This window comes from Lepidochelys olivacea (assembly GCF_965140295.1).
Source record: "Lepidochelys olivacea isolate rLepOli2 genome assembly, chromosome: 6".
Lineage (NCBI taxonomy): Eukaryota > Metazoa > Chordata > Testudines > Cheloniidae > Lepidochelys > Lepidochelys olivacea.
The window spans coordinates 31,763,532-31,782,892 of record NC_140416.1 but is presented as its reverse complement, the minus strand read 5'-3'; the positions used below and the strand labels follow the sequence as shown (position 1 = coordinate 31,782,892).

General features: G+C 41.8%; 1 protein-coding gene across 3 annotated transcripts in view; it reads right to left on the bottom strand.

Annotated features, from left to right (window-relative positions):
* The window catches only part of AMPD3 (adenosine monophosphate deaminase 3), a 54,241-nt gene that overhangs the window by 12,716 nt on the left and 22,164 nt on the right, over window positions 1-19,361 (bottom strand). For all 3 annotated transcript variants that reach the window (XM_084630084.1, XM_084630082.1, XM_084630083.1), the window contains exons 7-11: window positions 9,820-10,014; window positions 9,388-9,519; window positions 8,127-8,290; window positions 6,233-6,359; window positions 5,172-5,335 (exon numbers count right to left, since the gene is read on the bottom strand). In XM_084630084.1, coding sequence (XP_084486210.1) covers window positions 5,172-5,335; window positions 6,233-6,359; window positions 8,127-8,290; window positions 9,388-9,519; window positions 9,820-10,014 — 782 coding nt within the window. The remainder of the gene's footprint in view (window positions 1-5,171; window positions 5,336-6,232; window positions 6,360-8,126; window positions 8,291-9,387; window positions 9,520-9,819; window positions 10,015-19,361) is intronic.

Genomic DNA, 19,361 nt, shown 5'->3' with positions numbered 1-19,361 from the left:
GGCAGTATTATCTCCTGTAAATGTAAACAAACATGTTTGTCTTAGCAATTGGCTGAACAAGAAGTAGGACTTGCAGGCTCTAAAGTTTTACTTTTTGAGTGCACTTATGTAAAAAAAATAATTCTACATTTGTAAATTGCACTTTCACGATAAAGAGGTTGCACGACAGTACTTGTATTAGGTGAACTGAAAAATAGTATACCTTGTTTGTTTTCAAACAGTGTAAATATTTGTAAAAAATAGTATAAAGTGAGCACTATAAACTTTATATTCTATGTTGCAATTGAAATAAATATATTTGAAAATGTAGAAAAAAATCCAGAAATATTTATAATAAATGTAAATGTGTATTCTATTATTGTTTAACTGTGCGATTAAAACTGTGATTAATCACAACTATTTTTAATCGAGGTTTTTTATCATTTGACAGCCCTAGATAGAACCAAAGAATGTATGGTTCATGTTCTATATATTTAAAGATTGTAAGGGATTTTGTTTCATTTCTTTGAAAATGGTGGTTGCACCCTAGAAGTGGTAAGAACTGTATGGCACTAGAAGGAAAAAGGAATGTTGAAAGATATCTAGCCAGGGTATAATTTCGGAATATTAAGAGAAATTGCTTAAAGAGCAGGATCCCAATGAATAGTCAGGACAAATAATGAAATACAATCTATTAAATGAATTAAACCATCTGACTGAAGGAAGCATTAAAGAAATTTATTATACACTGATGCCATCTACTGTATATCAATGGAAACATCAGAAAAACAGAGACAGCTGAGAGCCACAGGGCAACTGACCAACAGAAATCAGAGGCCCCCTCTGAAGAGCCCTGAAATCAGGATACACAAAACTGAGGTCACTGTATGGGACCCCAGAGTTTTTCCAGTAGAGGTGTTAAGCAGATCTCAAACGCCTCTCTCCTCCTCATTCAGGGTCACAAGACCAAAAGTTGACTGAACTCGCAAAGAAGCTGCAGAATCCCCAGTGTGATCAACATCTGGACCAGCTATGTGGAAAGGATTCTCCCTTATTCCAGGGTTAATAGGATAAGAAGCGGTGAGATTTCATTATTAAGACTGAATTTCCCTATCTGTTTTTTAACATAAAAAACAGAAGATTATCTTGTTGAGGCTAAACTCTTAAGTGAGACTTCAAGTAACAATACTTTAGATCACTGGTGAGCAACCTGTGGCCCACTCATCAGGGTAATCTGATTGTGGGCCTCGAGACATTTTGCTGACATTGACCGTCCACAGGCACGGCCCCCCACAGCTCCCAGTGGCCGCGCGGTTCACTATTCCCAGCCAATGGGAGCTGTGGGAAGTGGCGGGCTGCAAGGATAATGGAGCAAATAATCAAACAATTTATAAGCATCTAGAAGATAATAAAGTGATAAGTAACAGTCAACATGCCTTTGTCAAGAACAAATCATGTCAAACCAACCTAATATTCTCCTTTGACAGGAGAACAAGACTGGTGGTTGGGGAGGAAGAGGAGAGAAGAAGTAGATGTGATATATGTTGACCGTAGTAAGCCTTTTGATACTGTCTCGCATGACTTTCTCATAGACAAATTAAGAAAAAATAGCCTAGACCAGCGGTTCTCAAACTGTGGGTCGGACCCCAAAGTGGGTCACAACCCCCTTTAAATAGGGTCGCTAGGGCTGGCTTAGCCTTGTTTGGCTACAGGGCTGAAGCCCAAGCCCCACTACCCAGGGCCGAAGCCAAAGCCCAAGGGTTTCAGTCCTGGGCAGCAGGACTTGGGCAGCAGGCCTGCATGGGGCTGAAGCCCTTGATCTTCAACTTTGGCCTGTCTCCTGCCCAGAGCGGTGGGGCTCAGGCTTTGCCCCCCAACCCCTCGCCCAGGGCAGTGGGGCTTGCATGGGCTCAGGCTTCAGTCCCTCCTTCTGGGGTCATGAAGTAATTTTTGTTCTCAGAAGGGGATCGCGATGAAATTAAGTTTGAGAATCCCTGTCCTAGACTAACCTACTATAGACAACTAGTTGGAATCTATACTCTGAATAGTTATCAATGGCTCACAGTCAAGCTGAAAGGGCCTATCGAGTGGGATCCCACATGGATCTGTCCTGGGTCTAGTTCTACTCGATATCTTTACAAATGATTCGGATAATGGCATAGAAAATACATATATAAAGTTTGCGGACGATACCAAGCTGGGAGGGGTTTCAAGTGCTTGGAAGGACAGGATTAGAATTTGAAGTGGTCTTGACAAACTGGAGAAACAGTCTGAAATAAGATAAAATAAGGACAAATGCAAAGCACTACACTTAGGAAGGAATAAATCAGTTGCACAAATACAAAATGGGAAATGACTACCTAGGAAGGAGTACTGCAGAAAAGGAGCAGAGGGTTATAGTGCATCACAAACTAAATGAGTCACCAATGTAACCATGTTTCAAAGAAGTGAACATCAGTTTGGGATGTATTAGCAGGAGTGCTGTAAGCAAGACACAAGAAGCGATTCTTCCACTCTACATGGCACTGATAAGGCCTCAACTGGCATACTGTGTCCAGTTCTGTGTACCACACTTTGGGAAAGATGTAGACAGGCTGGAGAGAGCACAGAGGAGAGCAACAAAAATGACTAAAGATCAAGAAAACAAGACCTACAAGGAAAGCTAGACAAATCAGATTTTTCTCAAGTTTTGGGAGGAGTGAGAGGACATAACAGTCTACAAGTATGTAAAAGGTTGTTATAGCCCTTCTCTTCTATAAATTGTTCTCTTTAACCACTGAAAACAAGACAAGAAACAAACAGGCTTAAGTTGCAGTAAGGAAGACTTAGGAAGTTTTTCCTCATATCTAACCTAACTGTCAGGGTAGTTGTTAAGCACTGGAACAAATTGCATAGGGAGGTTGTGAAATCTCTGTCTGTTGGAGGTTTTTAAGAACAGGTTATACAAACACCTGTCACGGATTGTCTAGAGAATACTTAGCCCTGCCTCAGTGCAGGGGACTGGACTAGACTAGACGACCTATCAAGATCACTTCCACACCTACATTCCTACGATGAGTCCATTAAGGAGCATAAAATCAACTTAATTTCCTGAGCTGAACTTGGTTATTGTGTAAAAGTAAGTATCATTGTTGTATAACTTTTAAAGTAATAGAATAACATCTTGTCAGGAAGATGCATGAGACCCAGTAGCTGGACAAGATTACATTACTGAACTGTTTAACCAAACACAAGTACAAAACTTAACAAAAATTAACTGACCATGTGCACCATTTATGGGAGTTATGGACTAACTACCATAACCAGTTCTTCAGGGAATATCAACAAAGGGAAATTGCCTAATCTTATTAATAATGAACAAGATGGTATTGTCCTCGGTATATAACAGAGGGTACTATAAACTGGCAATGCATTAAAGTGTATAGGGAAATTTTTCCATTTAGCACAACTTGTAATTTGGGGTCAGTGACACCGCATCTTATTTGAGGCATATGTTATTAAGAATATTTGTGCTCAGTGTATATTTCTTCTATGGTATCTTTACCAATATTGGACCCTGACACTGCAATACTTGATAACCTTCTGTACGGACAGTAGCCAATTTATCTGGAAGAAAACCTCAAGAAATGCCTAGATTTTCCTCAGCTACTGGTGTATCACTCAGCAGCACAAACCTGGAGGGTACCACATACGGCTTGTTGTTCCATTAAGGGATATCAATATATATGTAAACATGGTGTTTTTGACATCGTGAGTACTGTGTGTGCCCACAACAGTTTGAATCAGTTCAATGAGACAAAAGCTAACCATTCCTGTCTCCTACCCTCTCAGGTTTACCAAATGGTGACAATTAGCAGACCTACAATATGGAGGGACACTACTGTTTAGTAACCAGCTATAAAAATTATATATAAAAACCTTACTAGTAACGTTACTACTCCGAAATTCTGTCTTACTCTTCCTGTGCATAACACTGTGTCACACTATACTAATGCTATTCCAGTTTCAGGAGTAATAGTTTTAACTATATTATACATTGCGACTGAGCAGTTTGCTAAAACAGTATAAAGCTTACATAAATGCTCTTACCTCTGCTTCATGTATCAATTTGACAAAAGGAGCCCCCCTGACTTCACTGTGCCCTACGGGGGGACCGTTAGCCAACACATACATGTTAAGTGCAACATACAGTACACTAATAAATATGCACACCGTATAATATACCGTGTGTAAATTGGTGTTAAGAAGCTGTTAACTGAGTGGATTATGCTCTTCCCACAATCCTGTTCGCCCATGTCATGTATTCCACAACACTCAGCAATGCTGAGGTCAGCTTTGGCATTAGAAAACAGGAGATCTGTCAAAGCCGAAATACATGAATGGTGTGTCCTAGCATTGGTTGAGATGCACCTCTATGGTATGTGAAACCGAGGTAAGGAATGGTACAGAACAAGCTAAGGAGCAGGAGGTGGGATCTTTGGCCATGTATAAAGTGTTTATTAACCGTTAAGCAGCCATAATACATATAGAGCTAGTTTTGGAGGTGTATCCTCAAAGCACACGAATTTGGTTAGTTGGTCCTTTTACTACACTTGTGGTTCATTAAGAATATCAATTGGCTACATATTAATCAACAATTAGGGTTTCCTGTATCTTTCATAAAAGGCTGGTTAGTCAAAATTTCAATGTTTTTATTTTAATACAAGACAGTATCTCTGAAATACTTGGAGGTAATAATTTACAATTCAGGTAGAGTGGAAAATACACAGAGAACCATACTACAGAACGAGAAAAGTACTGATAAACTTATGGTACTGCTCCACAGAGGAGCACTCTGGAGCAATACACCCAGAATAAAGGCAAGATGAGCCACAGAGAGCCAACTTTTGTGTTTTTAAATATAGATTTTTTCAGTTGAAACAAATACTTACATTTTTTGTTGTTAGAGGTAAGTGTGAGTGCCATAATCTAAGTTACAGTATTTATCTGTCACCTAACAATCCCAGACACAATCCTAAATATTTTATTTGGACTTCAAAACTGGACCTAAAAATGTTCTTAGTTTTAAAATAACAAAATCAAAACTGTGCATAAAATTTATACTGTGTCCAAGACGATTATTTTAATCTTCTCTACCCCATCTTTCCACCAAAGGTAAACACAGAATGGTATGGAGGAAGATTACTACTTACTTTCTAAGGTTGTTGAGCACCATGATGTTGGCGTACATGTAATACAAATAATAACTATATGGAGGATTCTTTTCACTGGTCCAGAGGTCAGGGTTAGGACTTCTGTTAGAGAACATGTGGTCGGTATGTTTAGACTCATCATCAACACTGTCAAAGCCAGTCACCTATGAAAAGGGATTCATAGGAACCTTTTTTTTTTTTTGATAAGCAAGTTTCAGAACTATCAACTCTAGTTTTATTAGAATATTAAAATAGCCACCTCCGCCTGTAAGTACTTGCCCTCCTTCAGTCAGCAATCCTGCAACTCTGCTATTCTAGAGCATTGTTCCAAGATGCACAGGATGCAGAAGGCAGTTCTTCTGTGATGTGTGTCATAACAACTGAAGCAGCAATTCTACTCCATGGCTAGAACATTTGCTGGAAATTTTGGAATTGATCAGCTGCAGCTTTCAAAATTAAACTAATGTAATTATACAGCTTTACATAATCCAAATTGGTATTAACATTTTGTGAGTATTTTATTAAAGTAGAATCATCGATTTAGTAGTCCTTTCTCAACATGAAAGCAACTAGCTGGACAAATTAAGAGCATGAGGTGATATGGACATATTAACAAGCACAATTAGTATTTTTCTTTGATTGTTGACGGACCACTATGGAGGCCTTTATTGTTTAAGGAACTGAGTTTTTTTTCCCCCCAAAGAACTTTTAATTCTGCAGGGAGCCAGCAAAAGGGGCTTTTGTGGTGCTTACCAGAGCTTGTTCTTGTTCTCTGCACTAGCATGAATGTAGATTCACTACTCTCTTCTACAGGTAGGACTATTGGAAGGAGCCCTGTGCTGCTTCCAGGTTAAATAAATGGTGGTTGCTTGTCAACATGTTCTTACCCATATTTTTACTCAGGCATATGAGTGTTTAAAAAACATTAACAGCCTTCACAGGAGGGTTTTTAATAATAATGTCTGTGGCTTTCACAATCTCCCCTGATACAGAAACTAAAAATCTAACTGTGAAGAGAGGATCCATTTCGAGTAAGACACAGAAGAGCCATACATACTTACATATTTGAGGAAGAGGTGCAGCTCCCTGTGATCTGTGGGATTGACGGTTGCCTCAAACAGAGGTAAGAAGATGTTCTCTAACATTTTCCCAAAACTAGCCAGAAGATTTTTTGACCTAAATATGTCACTGAAAGAAGCAGATATACAACTGTAACTACTTTTCATTAGTCAGCCAACTTTTTTCCCTCCCTGACATACTCAGAAAACATTTTAGGGTCAGATTCAGATCTCCAAAGCATTTATCACATGGCTGGTGCTACACAAATATATATTTTGGGACCAGGGTAATGTTCCCTCTAATTTTTGACAGGCTGTGTGCGCAAAAAATTTCTTCTGTGCAAATTTTTGTGCGTGTGGTGTTTCGCCGTGTGCACGGGGTTTAGGATCTGTGTGCGCACGCACATGCGCACAGCTTAGAGGGAACAGTGGACCAGGGCTGTCTTTTTTTCCCTTCTTTGTTGTGTGTCTGTACAGCACCTAACACAATGGGGTCCTAGATGCTACTGCATTAGAAATAATAAATACACGTGTCAATAATAATAATAACAAATATCAGAGGGGTAGCCATGTTAGTCTGTATCCACAAAAACAATGAGGAGTCTGGTGGCACCTTAAAGACTAACAGATTTATTTGGGCATAAGCTTTTTTGGGTAAAAAGCCCACTTCTTCAGATGCATGGAGTGAAAATTACAGATGCAGGCATAAATATACTGACACATGAAGAGAAGGGAGTTTGGTTCGCAGCTTGTAAGGTAACTCCCTTCTCTTCATGTGTCAGTATATTTATGCCTGCATCTGTAATTTTCACTCCATGCATCTGAAGAAGTGGGCTTTTTACCCAAAAAAGCTTATGCCCAAATAAATCTGTTAGTCTTTAAGGTGCCACCAGACTCCTTGTTGTTTTAATAATAATAAAAATAAAAAATGTTACTGCCATGTATCAATCCTGAGAAATGTCTCAATTGTGAAAGCAAGTAACCCATTTCCTTAAAGGAATCCAGGCACTGAAAATGGAAAGAAGGGGTAATTGTGTGATTCAGTTTTCCAAATGAAGCTATTGCAAAGAAAAGTAAAACATTCTGTCTCTTTGCAATACTGAAGTTTCTCTTTTGATAGTCCCAGTTTGCATGACTAATGCCATGGTCATCCCCTGATTTAGAATGTTGTGCAAGAAAGTTAAAGGAGAAGAACTCTCTCCCCAATGAGCAATAGGCCCGGGGTAGCTGTGCTATGCTGACAACTCCTCATATTATTTTTCTAGCTGCCTAAATTCAAAACGTGCACTTCAGCCACCATCTACTATGACAAATATCCATGGCAGAATTCATTAGTTACAGCATACATCATTTAGTATAGTAGTCCCTAAGGATGCTGAAAGATGCTGAAAACGGATATTGATTTAATTTTGTAATTTATAGTTTTAGTTGAAGTACCATGTTAATTGAATCGATTAGTCATGATCTTGCAGAAAACTCTCTGCCACTAAAAGTTTGGAAAGCTTTTCCCTCTCCTTATGCAGCATTTCTGGAATCAGATTCTGACTGTTTCAGCAATCAAAACTGTACGTGACATTTTGACCTGCTTCTGACAAATGTTTTTTTCAGCATTAAAAAAAAAAAATGTAATTTGAGTTAAATGCTTATAAATATTTTTGGAGGAAGTCACTAGTTTTGAAAAGCTTGAAGCAGAATAAACTTTTAGTCCCACAAAGGAAGCCTGCAGCATTGAGTTAGCCATGCACTTAGCCATGAGGAAAATTCCCAGACTTTTTTTTTTAAATAAAAATAAGTACAGGACAGTTGGTAAAGCAGCTAAGGGGATATTAGAGGAGAAAATGTATCCTTTTGCAAGATTTTAATCTGTTCTCATTACCAATAACTCCTGCTTACTTACTAAATTCTGGGAACCTGAATCACCCAGCGTATGTTGGGTGAATAAACCTTGTGTTCAATGAACCATGTTGCCAAATTCTGCCATTCATCTGGAGACCGCCCATAAATGGATAACCGAGGTTCCATATACTGGTATTTATTTTCTTCTAGTTCACGAGCTACTTCCTATTGGAGAACAACTCATTAATGTTTGCTTATGTAAGGACACAACGTATCATGCACATTTAGTGTTTTTGTCTACCACACTTTTTTCCCCTCAGACCTGCTTTACAATGGAATGCAGCTGAACAGAGTCTGGCAACTGTTAAACATAAAAGGAATCTCTTGTCATTCCTGCTAAACTATCCCATTTAGAATGCAGGAAGAGCTGTCACTTAGTGGCTAACTTCGAAATCTTTAAAACAGTGTGGAATTAAATGCAACCTTTGGCTTCAGAGGGCCTACCCTGTGCCTTGTGGAGTCACTTACACCACTCTATACTACATGTAATCAGAATGATAGCATTTTGCACTCCCTTTACACTGTTGTAAATGACTACACAGTGTACAGGACAGTGGAGAATCAGGCGCAGAATCTGTATGTCAATTGCCTCCTAAAAAAGTTATGCCATTAGTTTTAGTCAAACAACTGTGTAGGTGTGGAAAGAAACTGAGTAATGCACATGCAGGAGGCCTCTCCTCCACACTAGTTTGTTGCAAGAGTACTTTTGCAGCAATTGTGTCTGTATACCATTCCTAGCTCCCCAGTCTTTAATTTCTAGTGCCGAGGGCTCCCTATCATGTTCTGGGCCACAATGTTCTACTGCTGGTTGCTTCCCATTAATTTGTAACTGCACAAGACTGAGGAGGCTTGGAACAGCCCAGGCTCCCCTGCAAGTTGGAGCATGTACAATTATACAGGAAACAGCAGGCAGTGATTGGCTCAGCAGAGGTCTCAGTCTGGTAACTTGGTACAGCAGCCTGAAGCCTTGGGGAATCTCCAAACCATTGTACATACTGCAAATTACTTCTACAAAATACTGTGCCAATACAGCTAGAGAGATACAAATAAGGGGCATCACTTACTATGGGGCAAGGTAGGCAATCCTCATCCCCGCAACTCTTCATAGGTATATATGCTCCATTATGTCGTTCTCTCTCTCTCACACACACACACGTTGCAGGATATGTAATCACCTTTTATATTTCTATAGGCTTACACAACTTCCTCTCTCCCTTCCAGAATTTTTCTGACAGGATATCCCTGGTACAAGTCTTATTTACCTTGACCATACGAGCAAAGTATTCACCACCAAGGTAGTTCTCAGTTTTCAGGTACAAGTCCCTTAGCTCACTGGCACCAACTGGATTGTACTTGGAGTTAAATTTATCAAACCGATGAAATGTTTGGCGACCCTGGAGGAAAAAAACATCTCAGTAGAGGTATCCAGATAGCAGTGGTTAAGAACTACCTAACCGTTTTCTACTAAGATTGTTTTCTAACCACAAAACTGTTAGGAAAGAAACAGCCTACGAAAATCCTTGTTTACAACATACTGACAAATAATTTAAGCACTGTTTTTTTGGGTATATATTTTTTTAAATATCATTCAACAGATGCAGCAAAAAACTCTTTCCCTTCCCTTCCCCCCAAGCAGTTTGCACTAACAGAGAGCTGGTTATTCTCCATTTTATTTGTTGAGGGAATAGACTTACAGCATGGACATCTAAAGAGTCTACAGTGAGGTCATAAGGATCCATGTGAAGGCTCTCAAACACTTGTTTTAAAGTCATCTTCTTGCCTTCTTTCTCTACAACAATCCGATTTGACTCTGTTTTGTAAGTGCGCTTAATAAACTTCAGCAAATGTTTCTGATTCATGCAGGCAGCAGCATGGATATGAGTATCAACCTGAAATAAAAAACAGATTACTCTTGTTTAGCAGACAGTACATGGCCTTTATCTATCCAAGTACCTCTGTGTCATACAGAATTATAAAAATGTTACACAATATTTCTCTTTAGGAATCAGATGGCATGGGATATTACATCCCTCAAAATATTTCAGCTCCTGGGTCCCAAGGGGCGAGGAGGGGGGGGGGGAAGGGTTACATTACATTTACATAGTGCTCAGTGAGTATTTTTTTTAAGGATATTCTGTTTTTCCACAGTTTTAAACTAGAACATAAAAACCACTGATAGATTAAACTAAAGAGAGCAAATAAAACACCTGGAACTCTTAGGACTACATCCTGCCCTGCATCCCCAATGGAGAAGAAGTTGAGTAACAGGGTTGTACATAGATGATCTCTTTCCAGGACTAAATAGAATCCTTCCCCTCACGCTGCAAAGTGGGAGCGTTGCTGCTCCACAGGCATTCTGTGCAGTCTCCAGCATACTGCTGCCAGTACAGTGCTGTAATCCTTCACTGTGCTGTGTAGAATAGCTGCTGGATCTGTGTAGTTGCACATGTCCTCTTTCCTCATCTGTTCCTCTCCTGCACCATCCCAGACTCTGTTGTGTGCTTCACTTGTGCAATCTCTTCCTTCCATGCAGTGCAATGACAGTTCTACTGTTGTCAAGGATCTTCACAGTCACAGCAGATCTTGGTATGAGATGGGATTTGACCCGTAACTGACATTAAGAAAATGGCTTCACCTTTTGAGGACCCATTTTGCAGTTTATATACCACCATGTTATTGGATCCATTTATGAATCACTGGCGTCTTTGAGCAGACTACTAGGGTAACCTCTCTCCTTGTATCCCTGGGCAGGAATTGGCTACAGTCTCCTCTGAAAGAGCAGGTGATGCTAGTGCTGATATAAGTACTTCAAAGGGGTGGAGTAGTAGGGGGCTCGGAGCGCTATTGAACCCACCAGCAGAGCTGCACCTCACTAACAAAGTGGCACAGTGGCTGTTCCAGAGTTGCACTTGGTGTGAAGCTGCATGAGAAATTCTGGTTGATTCAATCCAAATTTCCCCTGGTGGCTTGTCCTATTGGGATCCAGGAAGTGGGCGGGCAGAGCTCGTCCACTACGAAAGGAGCCCCCCCCAGCCTAAGGGGGAGATCCACAGGGCCTGGAGAGCCAATCAATTACGGGGGACAACTAATGAAAAACAGGGACGGGAGTGCGGTCAAAGGGTCAAACGAAGGGAACCGGACGGGGACACCGAGCAGAGAACCCCGGACAGCGCCCACCTCTCCTCAAAGGTGTCAAGGGAGTCGGTGGACGCCGCCCAGAGGAACTCCGCTCGGAGGCGTGAACGGACAGAGGATCGGAAATAGGCCCCGCAGTCGCAGGAGACTCCATCGGCCAACCTCCTCACCCTGGTTTTATAGATGGCCGCTTTAGCCAGGGCCAGGAGGAGGTTGACCAGGAGGTCCCGCGACTTAGTGGGGCCACGGACAGGGAGTGCATAGATGAGAAGGTGAGGAGAAAAGTGCAACCAAAACCGTAACAAAAGGTTGGTGAGGAGCCGGAATAGAGGCTGCAACCTGGCGCACTCCAGATAGACGTGCGCCAGGGTTTCCCTCACGCCGCAAAAGGGGCAGGTGTCCGGAATTGAGGTGAACCGCGCCAAATACACGCCCGTGCTCACGGCCCCGTGAAGGAGCCGCCAACTGACCCTGGTGGCTTGTGAGGAGGTGTCAATCCCACACCAGCCCAGCTGGGGTGAAGGTGGTGTGGAAGGGGTCAATTAACCCTACAGGCTGCATCTGGGGGGAGAGTCAGGCTTGGCTGATAAGCACTAATTGAAGATGAAGCCCAGCTGGTCAGGAGCAGGCTGGCTTATATAAAGCAGAGATTGAGCACAGAAGGGGGTTGTAGAGAGAGAGAGAGAATCCAGTTGTTCTCTGGGCACAGGGAGGTGAGTAGGAAGAAATCCAAGAAGGAGCAAAAGCTATGGGATCCTGTCTGTGATAGAAGAGGTTTACCCAGAGGTATTGTGGGAATGAAAGCCCGTGGGAGGTAACCATACCTAGCTGCCACCTCTTCCATCAGCATAGGTAATATCTGCCCTGGAGCACAACAGTGGCTCAGCAGCTGAGCTACTGTAGCATTTTAAGTGTAGACATGCCCTAAGTTAAGTGTAGAGCTGTGTAGTGTCATGCATATACTCTGACAGGCATAATGGTGTAAGTAACAAAGCTTTTTTACTGCTTTAATACAGTGGTGTGTGTTTGTGCATTTAGCTGTCTATTCTAGACTTCTCTGAATAGAACTAACTTTCTGCTGTATGTTGCATCACCTCAGGTACTCACGTGATGTAACCACCTAGTTGAATAGTGATCAGTACATGGCACACTTAAGGCCAATTGCTATCCAGCTTCTTTAATTGCCCTATTTCCTGGCACATCCATTTGCACATGAACACCCCCGCCCCCATCTTCAGGCACAAGCTGATTGTTTGTTTATGCAAATACAACATCTGTATGTGCAGACTGCCTGTGGGCAGGCCAGACTGATGTATGTATGTGTGCACCATGGCTTCTGCTGGAAGGCTTGCAGAAGAGATGTATTGTAATGGGAGCCCTGTTGGGGTTCACTCATCCCTAGGGCATCCCCTTGGGGCTAGGTCTGGGGAACAGCTATCATGCTGTATAGTGTCCCCTTCTGTTGCTCACTTGCCCTGCAGGCCCTCTTGCTCTCCAGGATTCTCTGTGATTCAGCCCTCCGGCTAGGCCGCTATATAGTTGCCCCCTCCATCCTGCTTCTGGGGTATCAAAGTCCCTCTGGACCAGCTATCTGCCTCGTATCTCTAACGATCCTATGCCACTTCCCAACTGCTACTTCAGGTTCGAGCCCAGGGACCCTACAATCAGCAGGCAAGGTCTACATAGTCTCAACCTTTGCTGCTCTTTCTGTGAGAAGCACTGCCTACATCAAGGGTCAGGTCAGCATAGCTATTTCTCTCAGGGACACAAGGTCATAGTGTAGACTAGCCCTTGCAGATGCTCAGGGTGTTGAAAGATTTTGATTCTGGACATAGGCATCATGTACATTGTCAACAGTCTCTTGACCAATGAAATACTAGAGACTAGTTGGTTTGGCTGATTCACTGAGCTCCTCAGGTACAGTTAATAGATACAGTTTGTGACCTAACTTCCAGGGAAAACAGTTATTAAACATAAAATCCAAGCTTTAGTAAACCTGAGTAGAATGCAACTCCCAGATGCTGTAGAACCAGAGGAGACTCCACCTCTTGTAATTCATAAACCTTGTAGACCACCATTCCCTCCTTTTCAACCCAAAATGAACACACCTTTGAAGGAAAAGATTGGAAGCTTATTTACTTGCTGTCAAAGATCAAGTGACCGATCTGCAACTGCAGCTTCTTTAAAGTCACTCTACTCATGAAACAATTTTTTTTCCCCTCTCAACAATACAGGGGTGATTCAAGAGGATCATGTAATGTCTCTAAAGCGTTCTCATTACTCTGCCACAGATGCCACCATATCTGAGCTAAGATCAGGAAGCTTATTCCCAAAGAAACATGACTCTACTCATTTTCTAAATGTATTAATTACCCAGTGGTGTGATCTCTTTCCTGGCACCTCTGTCACTCTTTCTGCCAGAGTACTCCAGATTCTCTGGCTACCTCCTTGAAATATACCCAATAAATTTTTACCTCCATGAGTGTGGCAAACTGAGAACAACAAAAATTATTTGAGTATAATGCAGTACTGAGCTTCTGGAATGTACTTAGAAAAGTGATCTGTATGCAGTACTGCATAACTTATTAACACACATTTATGCACACTCACCATTCAAACTATGAAGATCAACTTGGATAAACCAGCTAAAAATAGAAACCTGAGTACATATCTGCGTCATCCTATATGATTTTGACTGGAGTTGTACAAGAGTTTGTCTTTGAATGCAGCATAAAAAATTGTTTTGTAGTGCTGTGTGATCAACCCATCCTCCACAAATTTGTCTTTATTTGAAATTTCATCAAATGGCTATTTTTAACATAAGCCTATGAAAATGTAACTGTGTACATTACTTTTCCATTATGAAAAGCATTTTTGGTCAAAAATGGGAGCCCATTTTCACTCAAATAGTGGTCTGTGTATGTATAAAAAATTTTTTTTTGACTTCTTGATACAGTGCCCAAAGTGTGCTAAGGGTTCTATAGACAGATCTAACGAGTCCCTGCCCCAAAGACCTTTTACATTCTACCTTAATTACATCACATACAGACAACAGAGAGAGGGAGGGATCCAATATAAGAGTGAGGCTTTTTCTTCCGATATGTCTTCCAGCCTTTCCCCTTTGACCCTTTTTGGATTTGTTTCTTGTCATTTGCTCTGTCTCCAGACCTTGTCTCATGTCTCCTTTGATATCTCCTAAACCTTTTCCTTTCAGTGAAGAGAGTCAGAAAACACTGAAATATGCCCAATGGAAAGTTTCTTGGTTGTTTGTTCCATGAGAAGGAGCATGTGGCCCATGGTCTTCTTAATCTCACTACTTTAGTCAAATAAACCACTAACCCTAATGATTTATGGAAGCTTCTGTTTGAACATGGACTACACCTCCTGTGAACTAAATGTCTCACCCAACAAAACCCACTTCCAACCCAAATGTTTCCTTTAAGCTTTCAATTCTAGTGTGCCACTGATCAAAGAACTGCAGCACTCCTATTGCCTTGCAGCCCTTCCTCTCAGAGAGTTGACTACTGAATTTGCAGTGATGGTTTTCCCCACAGGCCACCTCTCCTCCTCTTGTCACAGGACTGCCTCCAAACCCTTTTGACAACCCTCTGCCAGTGGAGCAGGGAGAATAAAATAGTAGCTCCTCCCACCAACCAGACAGGATAGCTGCAGTTATATATCCTCTTCATCCTCCATGGGTCCCCACGCATACCACATCCTGCTGCTCCCCTCACACCTAAATTCCTATGTCCACTTCCCTCATTCCACCTCCCATCGCTCCTCTTCCCTCCCACCTTTACCCTGGCCTCAGCAAACCATGTTACTCAGCTGACACGCCACGCACCCAGTCCCCCTCACTAGCCTGCCATCTTCCACTGATTTCCAGCCTACTCTCCCCACTCCTGGATTTTCAAAAAGTTACAAATGAAGGGATTAACTGTTTCTCTTCCTAATAAGTTTTTTCCTACACTGTTTGGCTTGAGTCTGTCGCAACACCTTCTAAGTCATTAATAAAAGCAGTGTGTGAGATGGGGTAGTCTGCCCCCTTAAAGGTAGTAGAGCCTAGTGGTCAGCCCACCCCATCATGTGATATTGCTCTTTAAGATTTTGAAAGGTATGATATATGTACACACAAGGATGTAGAAGATAAGGACGGAGAGGAAGCAACTCTGGGAATAAGTGATGCTTGGGTAGAAATCCCATCACTCCGTCTTTAAGGGCCCGGGGCCAGGAGCCTTGCTGAGAGGATGAGGCAGATTCCCCTCTCACCAAACCAACTGGGAATGAGCTGGGCGAAGGGGACCAGCATAAATGTTGCCTCCTCCCTCATAGCAGTAGACACCAGTAGGAAAGGGCTCTGACCGTCTTTCTGTCAAACAAACCCTCTGAGCCTGAGGACTAACAGGAGGGAAGGGATACCTAAGAAGAAGCTGGCTAAGGCCCTACTGGTGACTAAATTACAATCCTGCTCCGAGGAGAGCGGAGGACTCCTGGGTTAAGGAGAGAGTTAATGTCTGCCTGAATTACCCAGCTCTCTGAGGAGGGCTGGGGTTGCTGCCTTAAGGAGAGACAGTGACTGTTTAACTGAAGTATACCCTCTTCCAGGAAGAGAGCGGGGAACTCCTGTTTTGAGAGAGAGAGAGAGCTGACCACAACTCCTACATGGACCCAGAGTGGGGCAACTAACACAGTGAGTTATACTTGGTAGAAAGACTTTAAAGAAAAAATCCCAGACCCCACACAAGGGGTACATGTCTTAAACCAGTTTAGTCTGGGTAACTGAGTGAAAGAACATGAGGAGGCCAGGTGTGCAATGATACTATGGGACTATGCTGGAGCCTGCACCCCATGACAAAGTTTATACAGATAGTCTTATGTGTGTATATCATATATATATATAACAACATTGTCACTGAGTTAAGTTGACACTGTACATTTGGAACAGTTGATAAATATAGTCACAGGTGTCTTGAGCAGCCTATTGATGGTGATATGTCTTTCCAACACTTAAGCCAGTGAAACCGTCAGCTGTAAACTACTTGGCTTTCTGGATACATACACTTTCTCTTGTAAACACTACTACCTTTCCTAGTAAGAGCTTCATACTACTTCCTGTGAAGCCAATGGGACATCTAACATTAACTTCACCTAAAGCAGACCTTAGGATAGGATCCCACAAGCTGGTAGTATCCACAACTCCCACTGAAGCCAATGAAAGATGAGGATGGCCAGCACTTTTTAGGATTGGGTCCTTATTCACCAACTGTCTAATACAACTGGAAATGTGTAGTGTAAATAGATAAACAGAAGAATGCCACACCAGGCTCAAAAAACATAGTATATGGGAATTGCAATCCACAGGGGATTACAGAATTAAATAAAACCTGGTTTATATGGCTTAATCCATTAACCCTCTTAACTGTGCTACAGCCTTATAACTGCTAAATAAGAAACTGGCAGCTATGGAGACTTAAGAACTCAAGCAGAAGCAGCAGTGTGAGCTCCCCCTCTCCCCAAACCCACTGCTGTGCACAACCCTAATTTGAAAAGTCTACTTCTATGGGCTGCTTCAGTTTCTGTATCAACTCCGTCCTTGGATTTTCTGCCGAGATGGCCAAAAGAGGAATCACAGATGAGCAATACGTAGTACTGGTGTTGGCTGTCTTAGCTTTAGTGATGTGTATACAGATAAGCTGGGAGCTGTAAAAACCTCACCAGCTTCTGGTCGCTGCTAACCTTTGACACAATCAAACTACCAATCTAGATATGAATGTCTCCATATCCCTTTACTAGTTCCCATAACCATTCGCTTTGTCTTCCCTACATCCCTATGTCTTCCTTCAGAGGGCTGCAGCAGGTTGCAGAATCACCCCTTGAGTCTTAAATTCAAATGGTGTTTTAATATCATCCACATAATGGAAAAATCTCAGCTTAAATGAGGCCAGTGCTAGAATATTAGGCTTCTGGGACGTAAGGTCTGAGGTGCATTAGCAAAGCACATAATAGGATTTGTTTAACATTGTTAAAGCTATACTTTTTTCCCTAGCCACTAGTATTCGTGTCTCCCTCCAGGAGTATCAAGTTGATATACAAACTTTAGAATGAAAAAGATGTTCTTTGAGATTGGTAACTAATAGCAATATTGTTCATAATTAACAACTTGGTTGGACTTGCTTACGTTATGTAACCCCAGGACTGGAAGACTTAAGAGGAATGAAGTGCTCCCTCTGTTACTAAGGGAAAAAGCCAGCTGTGGCTAGCTTCATTAACACAAGTTACAATGTTGTTTACCCTTAATTCCACCTACTGAGTTTTGCTGCTTTGGTTGGGATTTATTCACATGAGTAAATATGAGACTATTATCATTACTAGTCTAGTGGATAGGGAGGAAGCTGTAGATGTGATATCTTGATTTTAGTCCCACATGACATTCTCACAGGCAAATTAGGGAAATGTGGTCTAGATGAAACTTCTATAAGGTGGGTGCATAATTGGTTGACAATTACTCTTTTAATATGGTCTTTCAATGGCTCACTGTCAAACTGGAAGGATATATCAGGTGGGGTCTTGCAGAGGTATGTCCTGTATTTGGTACTAGTCAATATTTTCATTGATGACTTGGCTAATGCAGTGGAGAGTCCACTTATAAAATTTGAGGATGACTACTGAGCATATATACTGAACTTGAAAGATTATACTCTATTGCTTAGCACAGATCCGTAACACTTTCTTACTGTTTGGCAGTAAACAGTCGACTCTATAAATACATCCAGGCTGTCTAAAAATACAACTGGCAATCTTTTTGAATTTAAAGGTGGGGATTTCCTTGCCTCGGACAGAAATCATCCCTATTTCTGTTTACTGCTGATCCCTTGTTCAAACGTACTTGTGAACAGCACTTTTATCTTTGAAATGTACCTAATTACATGAAGTGGCAGATACGCTTTGCTAGAGGCACAGTTCCTCAATCATTCATTTAAGTGAATTCAACTGTAAGTCCCAAACCACCTCTCTGCATTTCAATATGCTTTCCTTCCTTGTATACCTTGACTACGCTAGCCACATTTGGACTTCAGTAGAACAGTATGAAATGAACATATTATGAAACTGGAGCAATGTTACTGCTATCTCCCTTTTTTTCCAGGCTGGCTCATTTTCATCTGCCATTAGCAGTCCTACACAGTAATGGGGTGTGTGCAATCTGTCAGCTGAGAAGATAAGAACTAGATCTGGACTTGCAAAGGGAGGGATTTGTGAAATGGTCTGTTCCAAACAGATAAATTCAGTTTATTCTAAGCATTAAATTTGTTCCTAAACTGTTAGAATTTTTCAGATTATCTATAATAACTCCATTCATGTCTTACGGCAGAACCAAAGTAGGACCTGGGGGAAAATGCTAAACTAAACTGTTATGAACCTAACTCCTAGTGACTTAACATGGAGTTAGACCAGTGAACAGATCTCACAGCATTTAGGAAACCACAGCAAAAAGATAACAAGTATCGTTAGCTAGTACGACAATGAAACCTGTTTTTACTATCTTTCAGTTTAAGTGTATATTCAGTAGCTTCACTGAAGTAACCTCTTGCAATATTTTTATGGCCAAATCCTGTACATGGATGTGCCCATATAGCTTCTGTTTAATTTATTAGATAATACCCTCCAGGTCACATTATGACAAGACTCCCATTAAAATCCATGAGATCAATATGCACATCTGAGGACACAGGGCACAATCCTTGGCCCCAGTTCTGGCTGCTTTGCGCTCCTGAGGTTGTGTCAAGCAGCTGGGAAGGTGTCCTAAAGGAGCAGCCAAGGATTCCCTCTGACACAGGGGAATTCTCCGGAGGGAAAAGCCAGCATAGTTGGTTCAATGCCCCAGCCCATCCTGCCCACACAGGGCTATGTTGGGGCAGAGAGTATTGTGGAGGAAATGTGCCATGAGCAGGAGGGACCGGGGCAAAGTGCACATGACTCCATCAGATTATTAGCTGCCCTAAGTTACACCAAGAGCTGTTTCAGCTTCTGATTAGCCCAGGATCAGGACAGTGGAAAGGTGGCATAGAACTCACTGCACCAAGTGGAATCTCAGTGAAGTTTG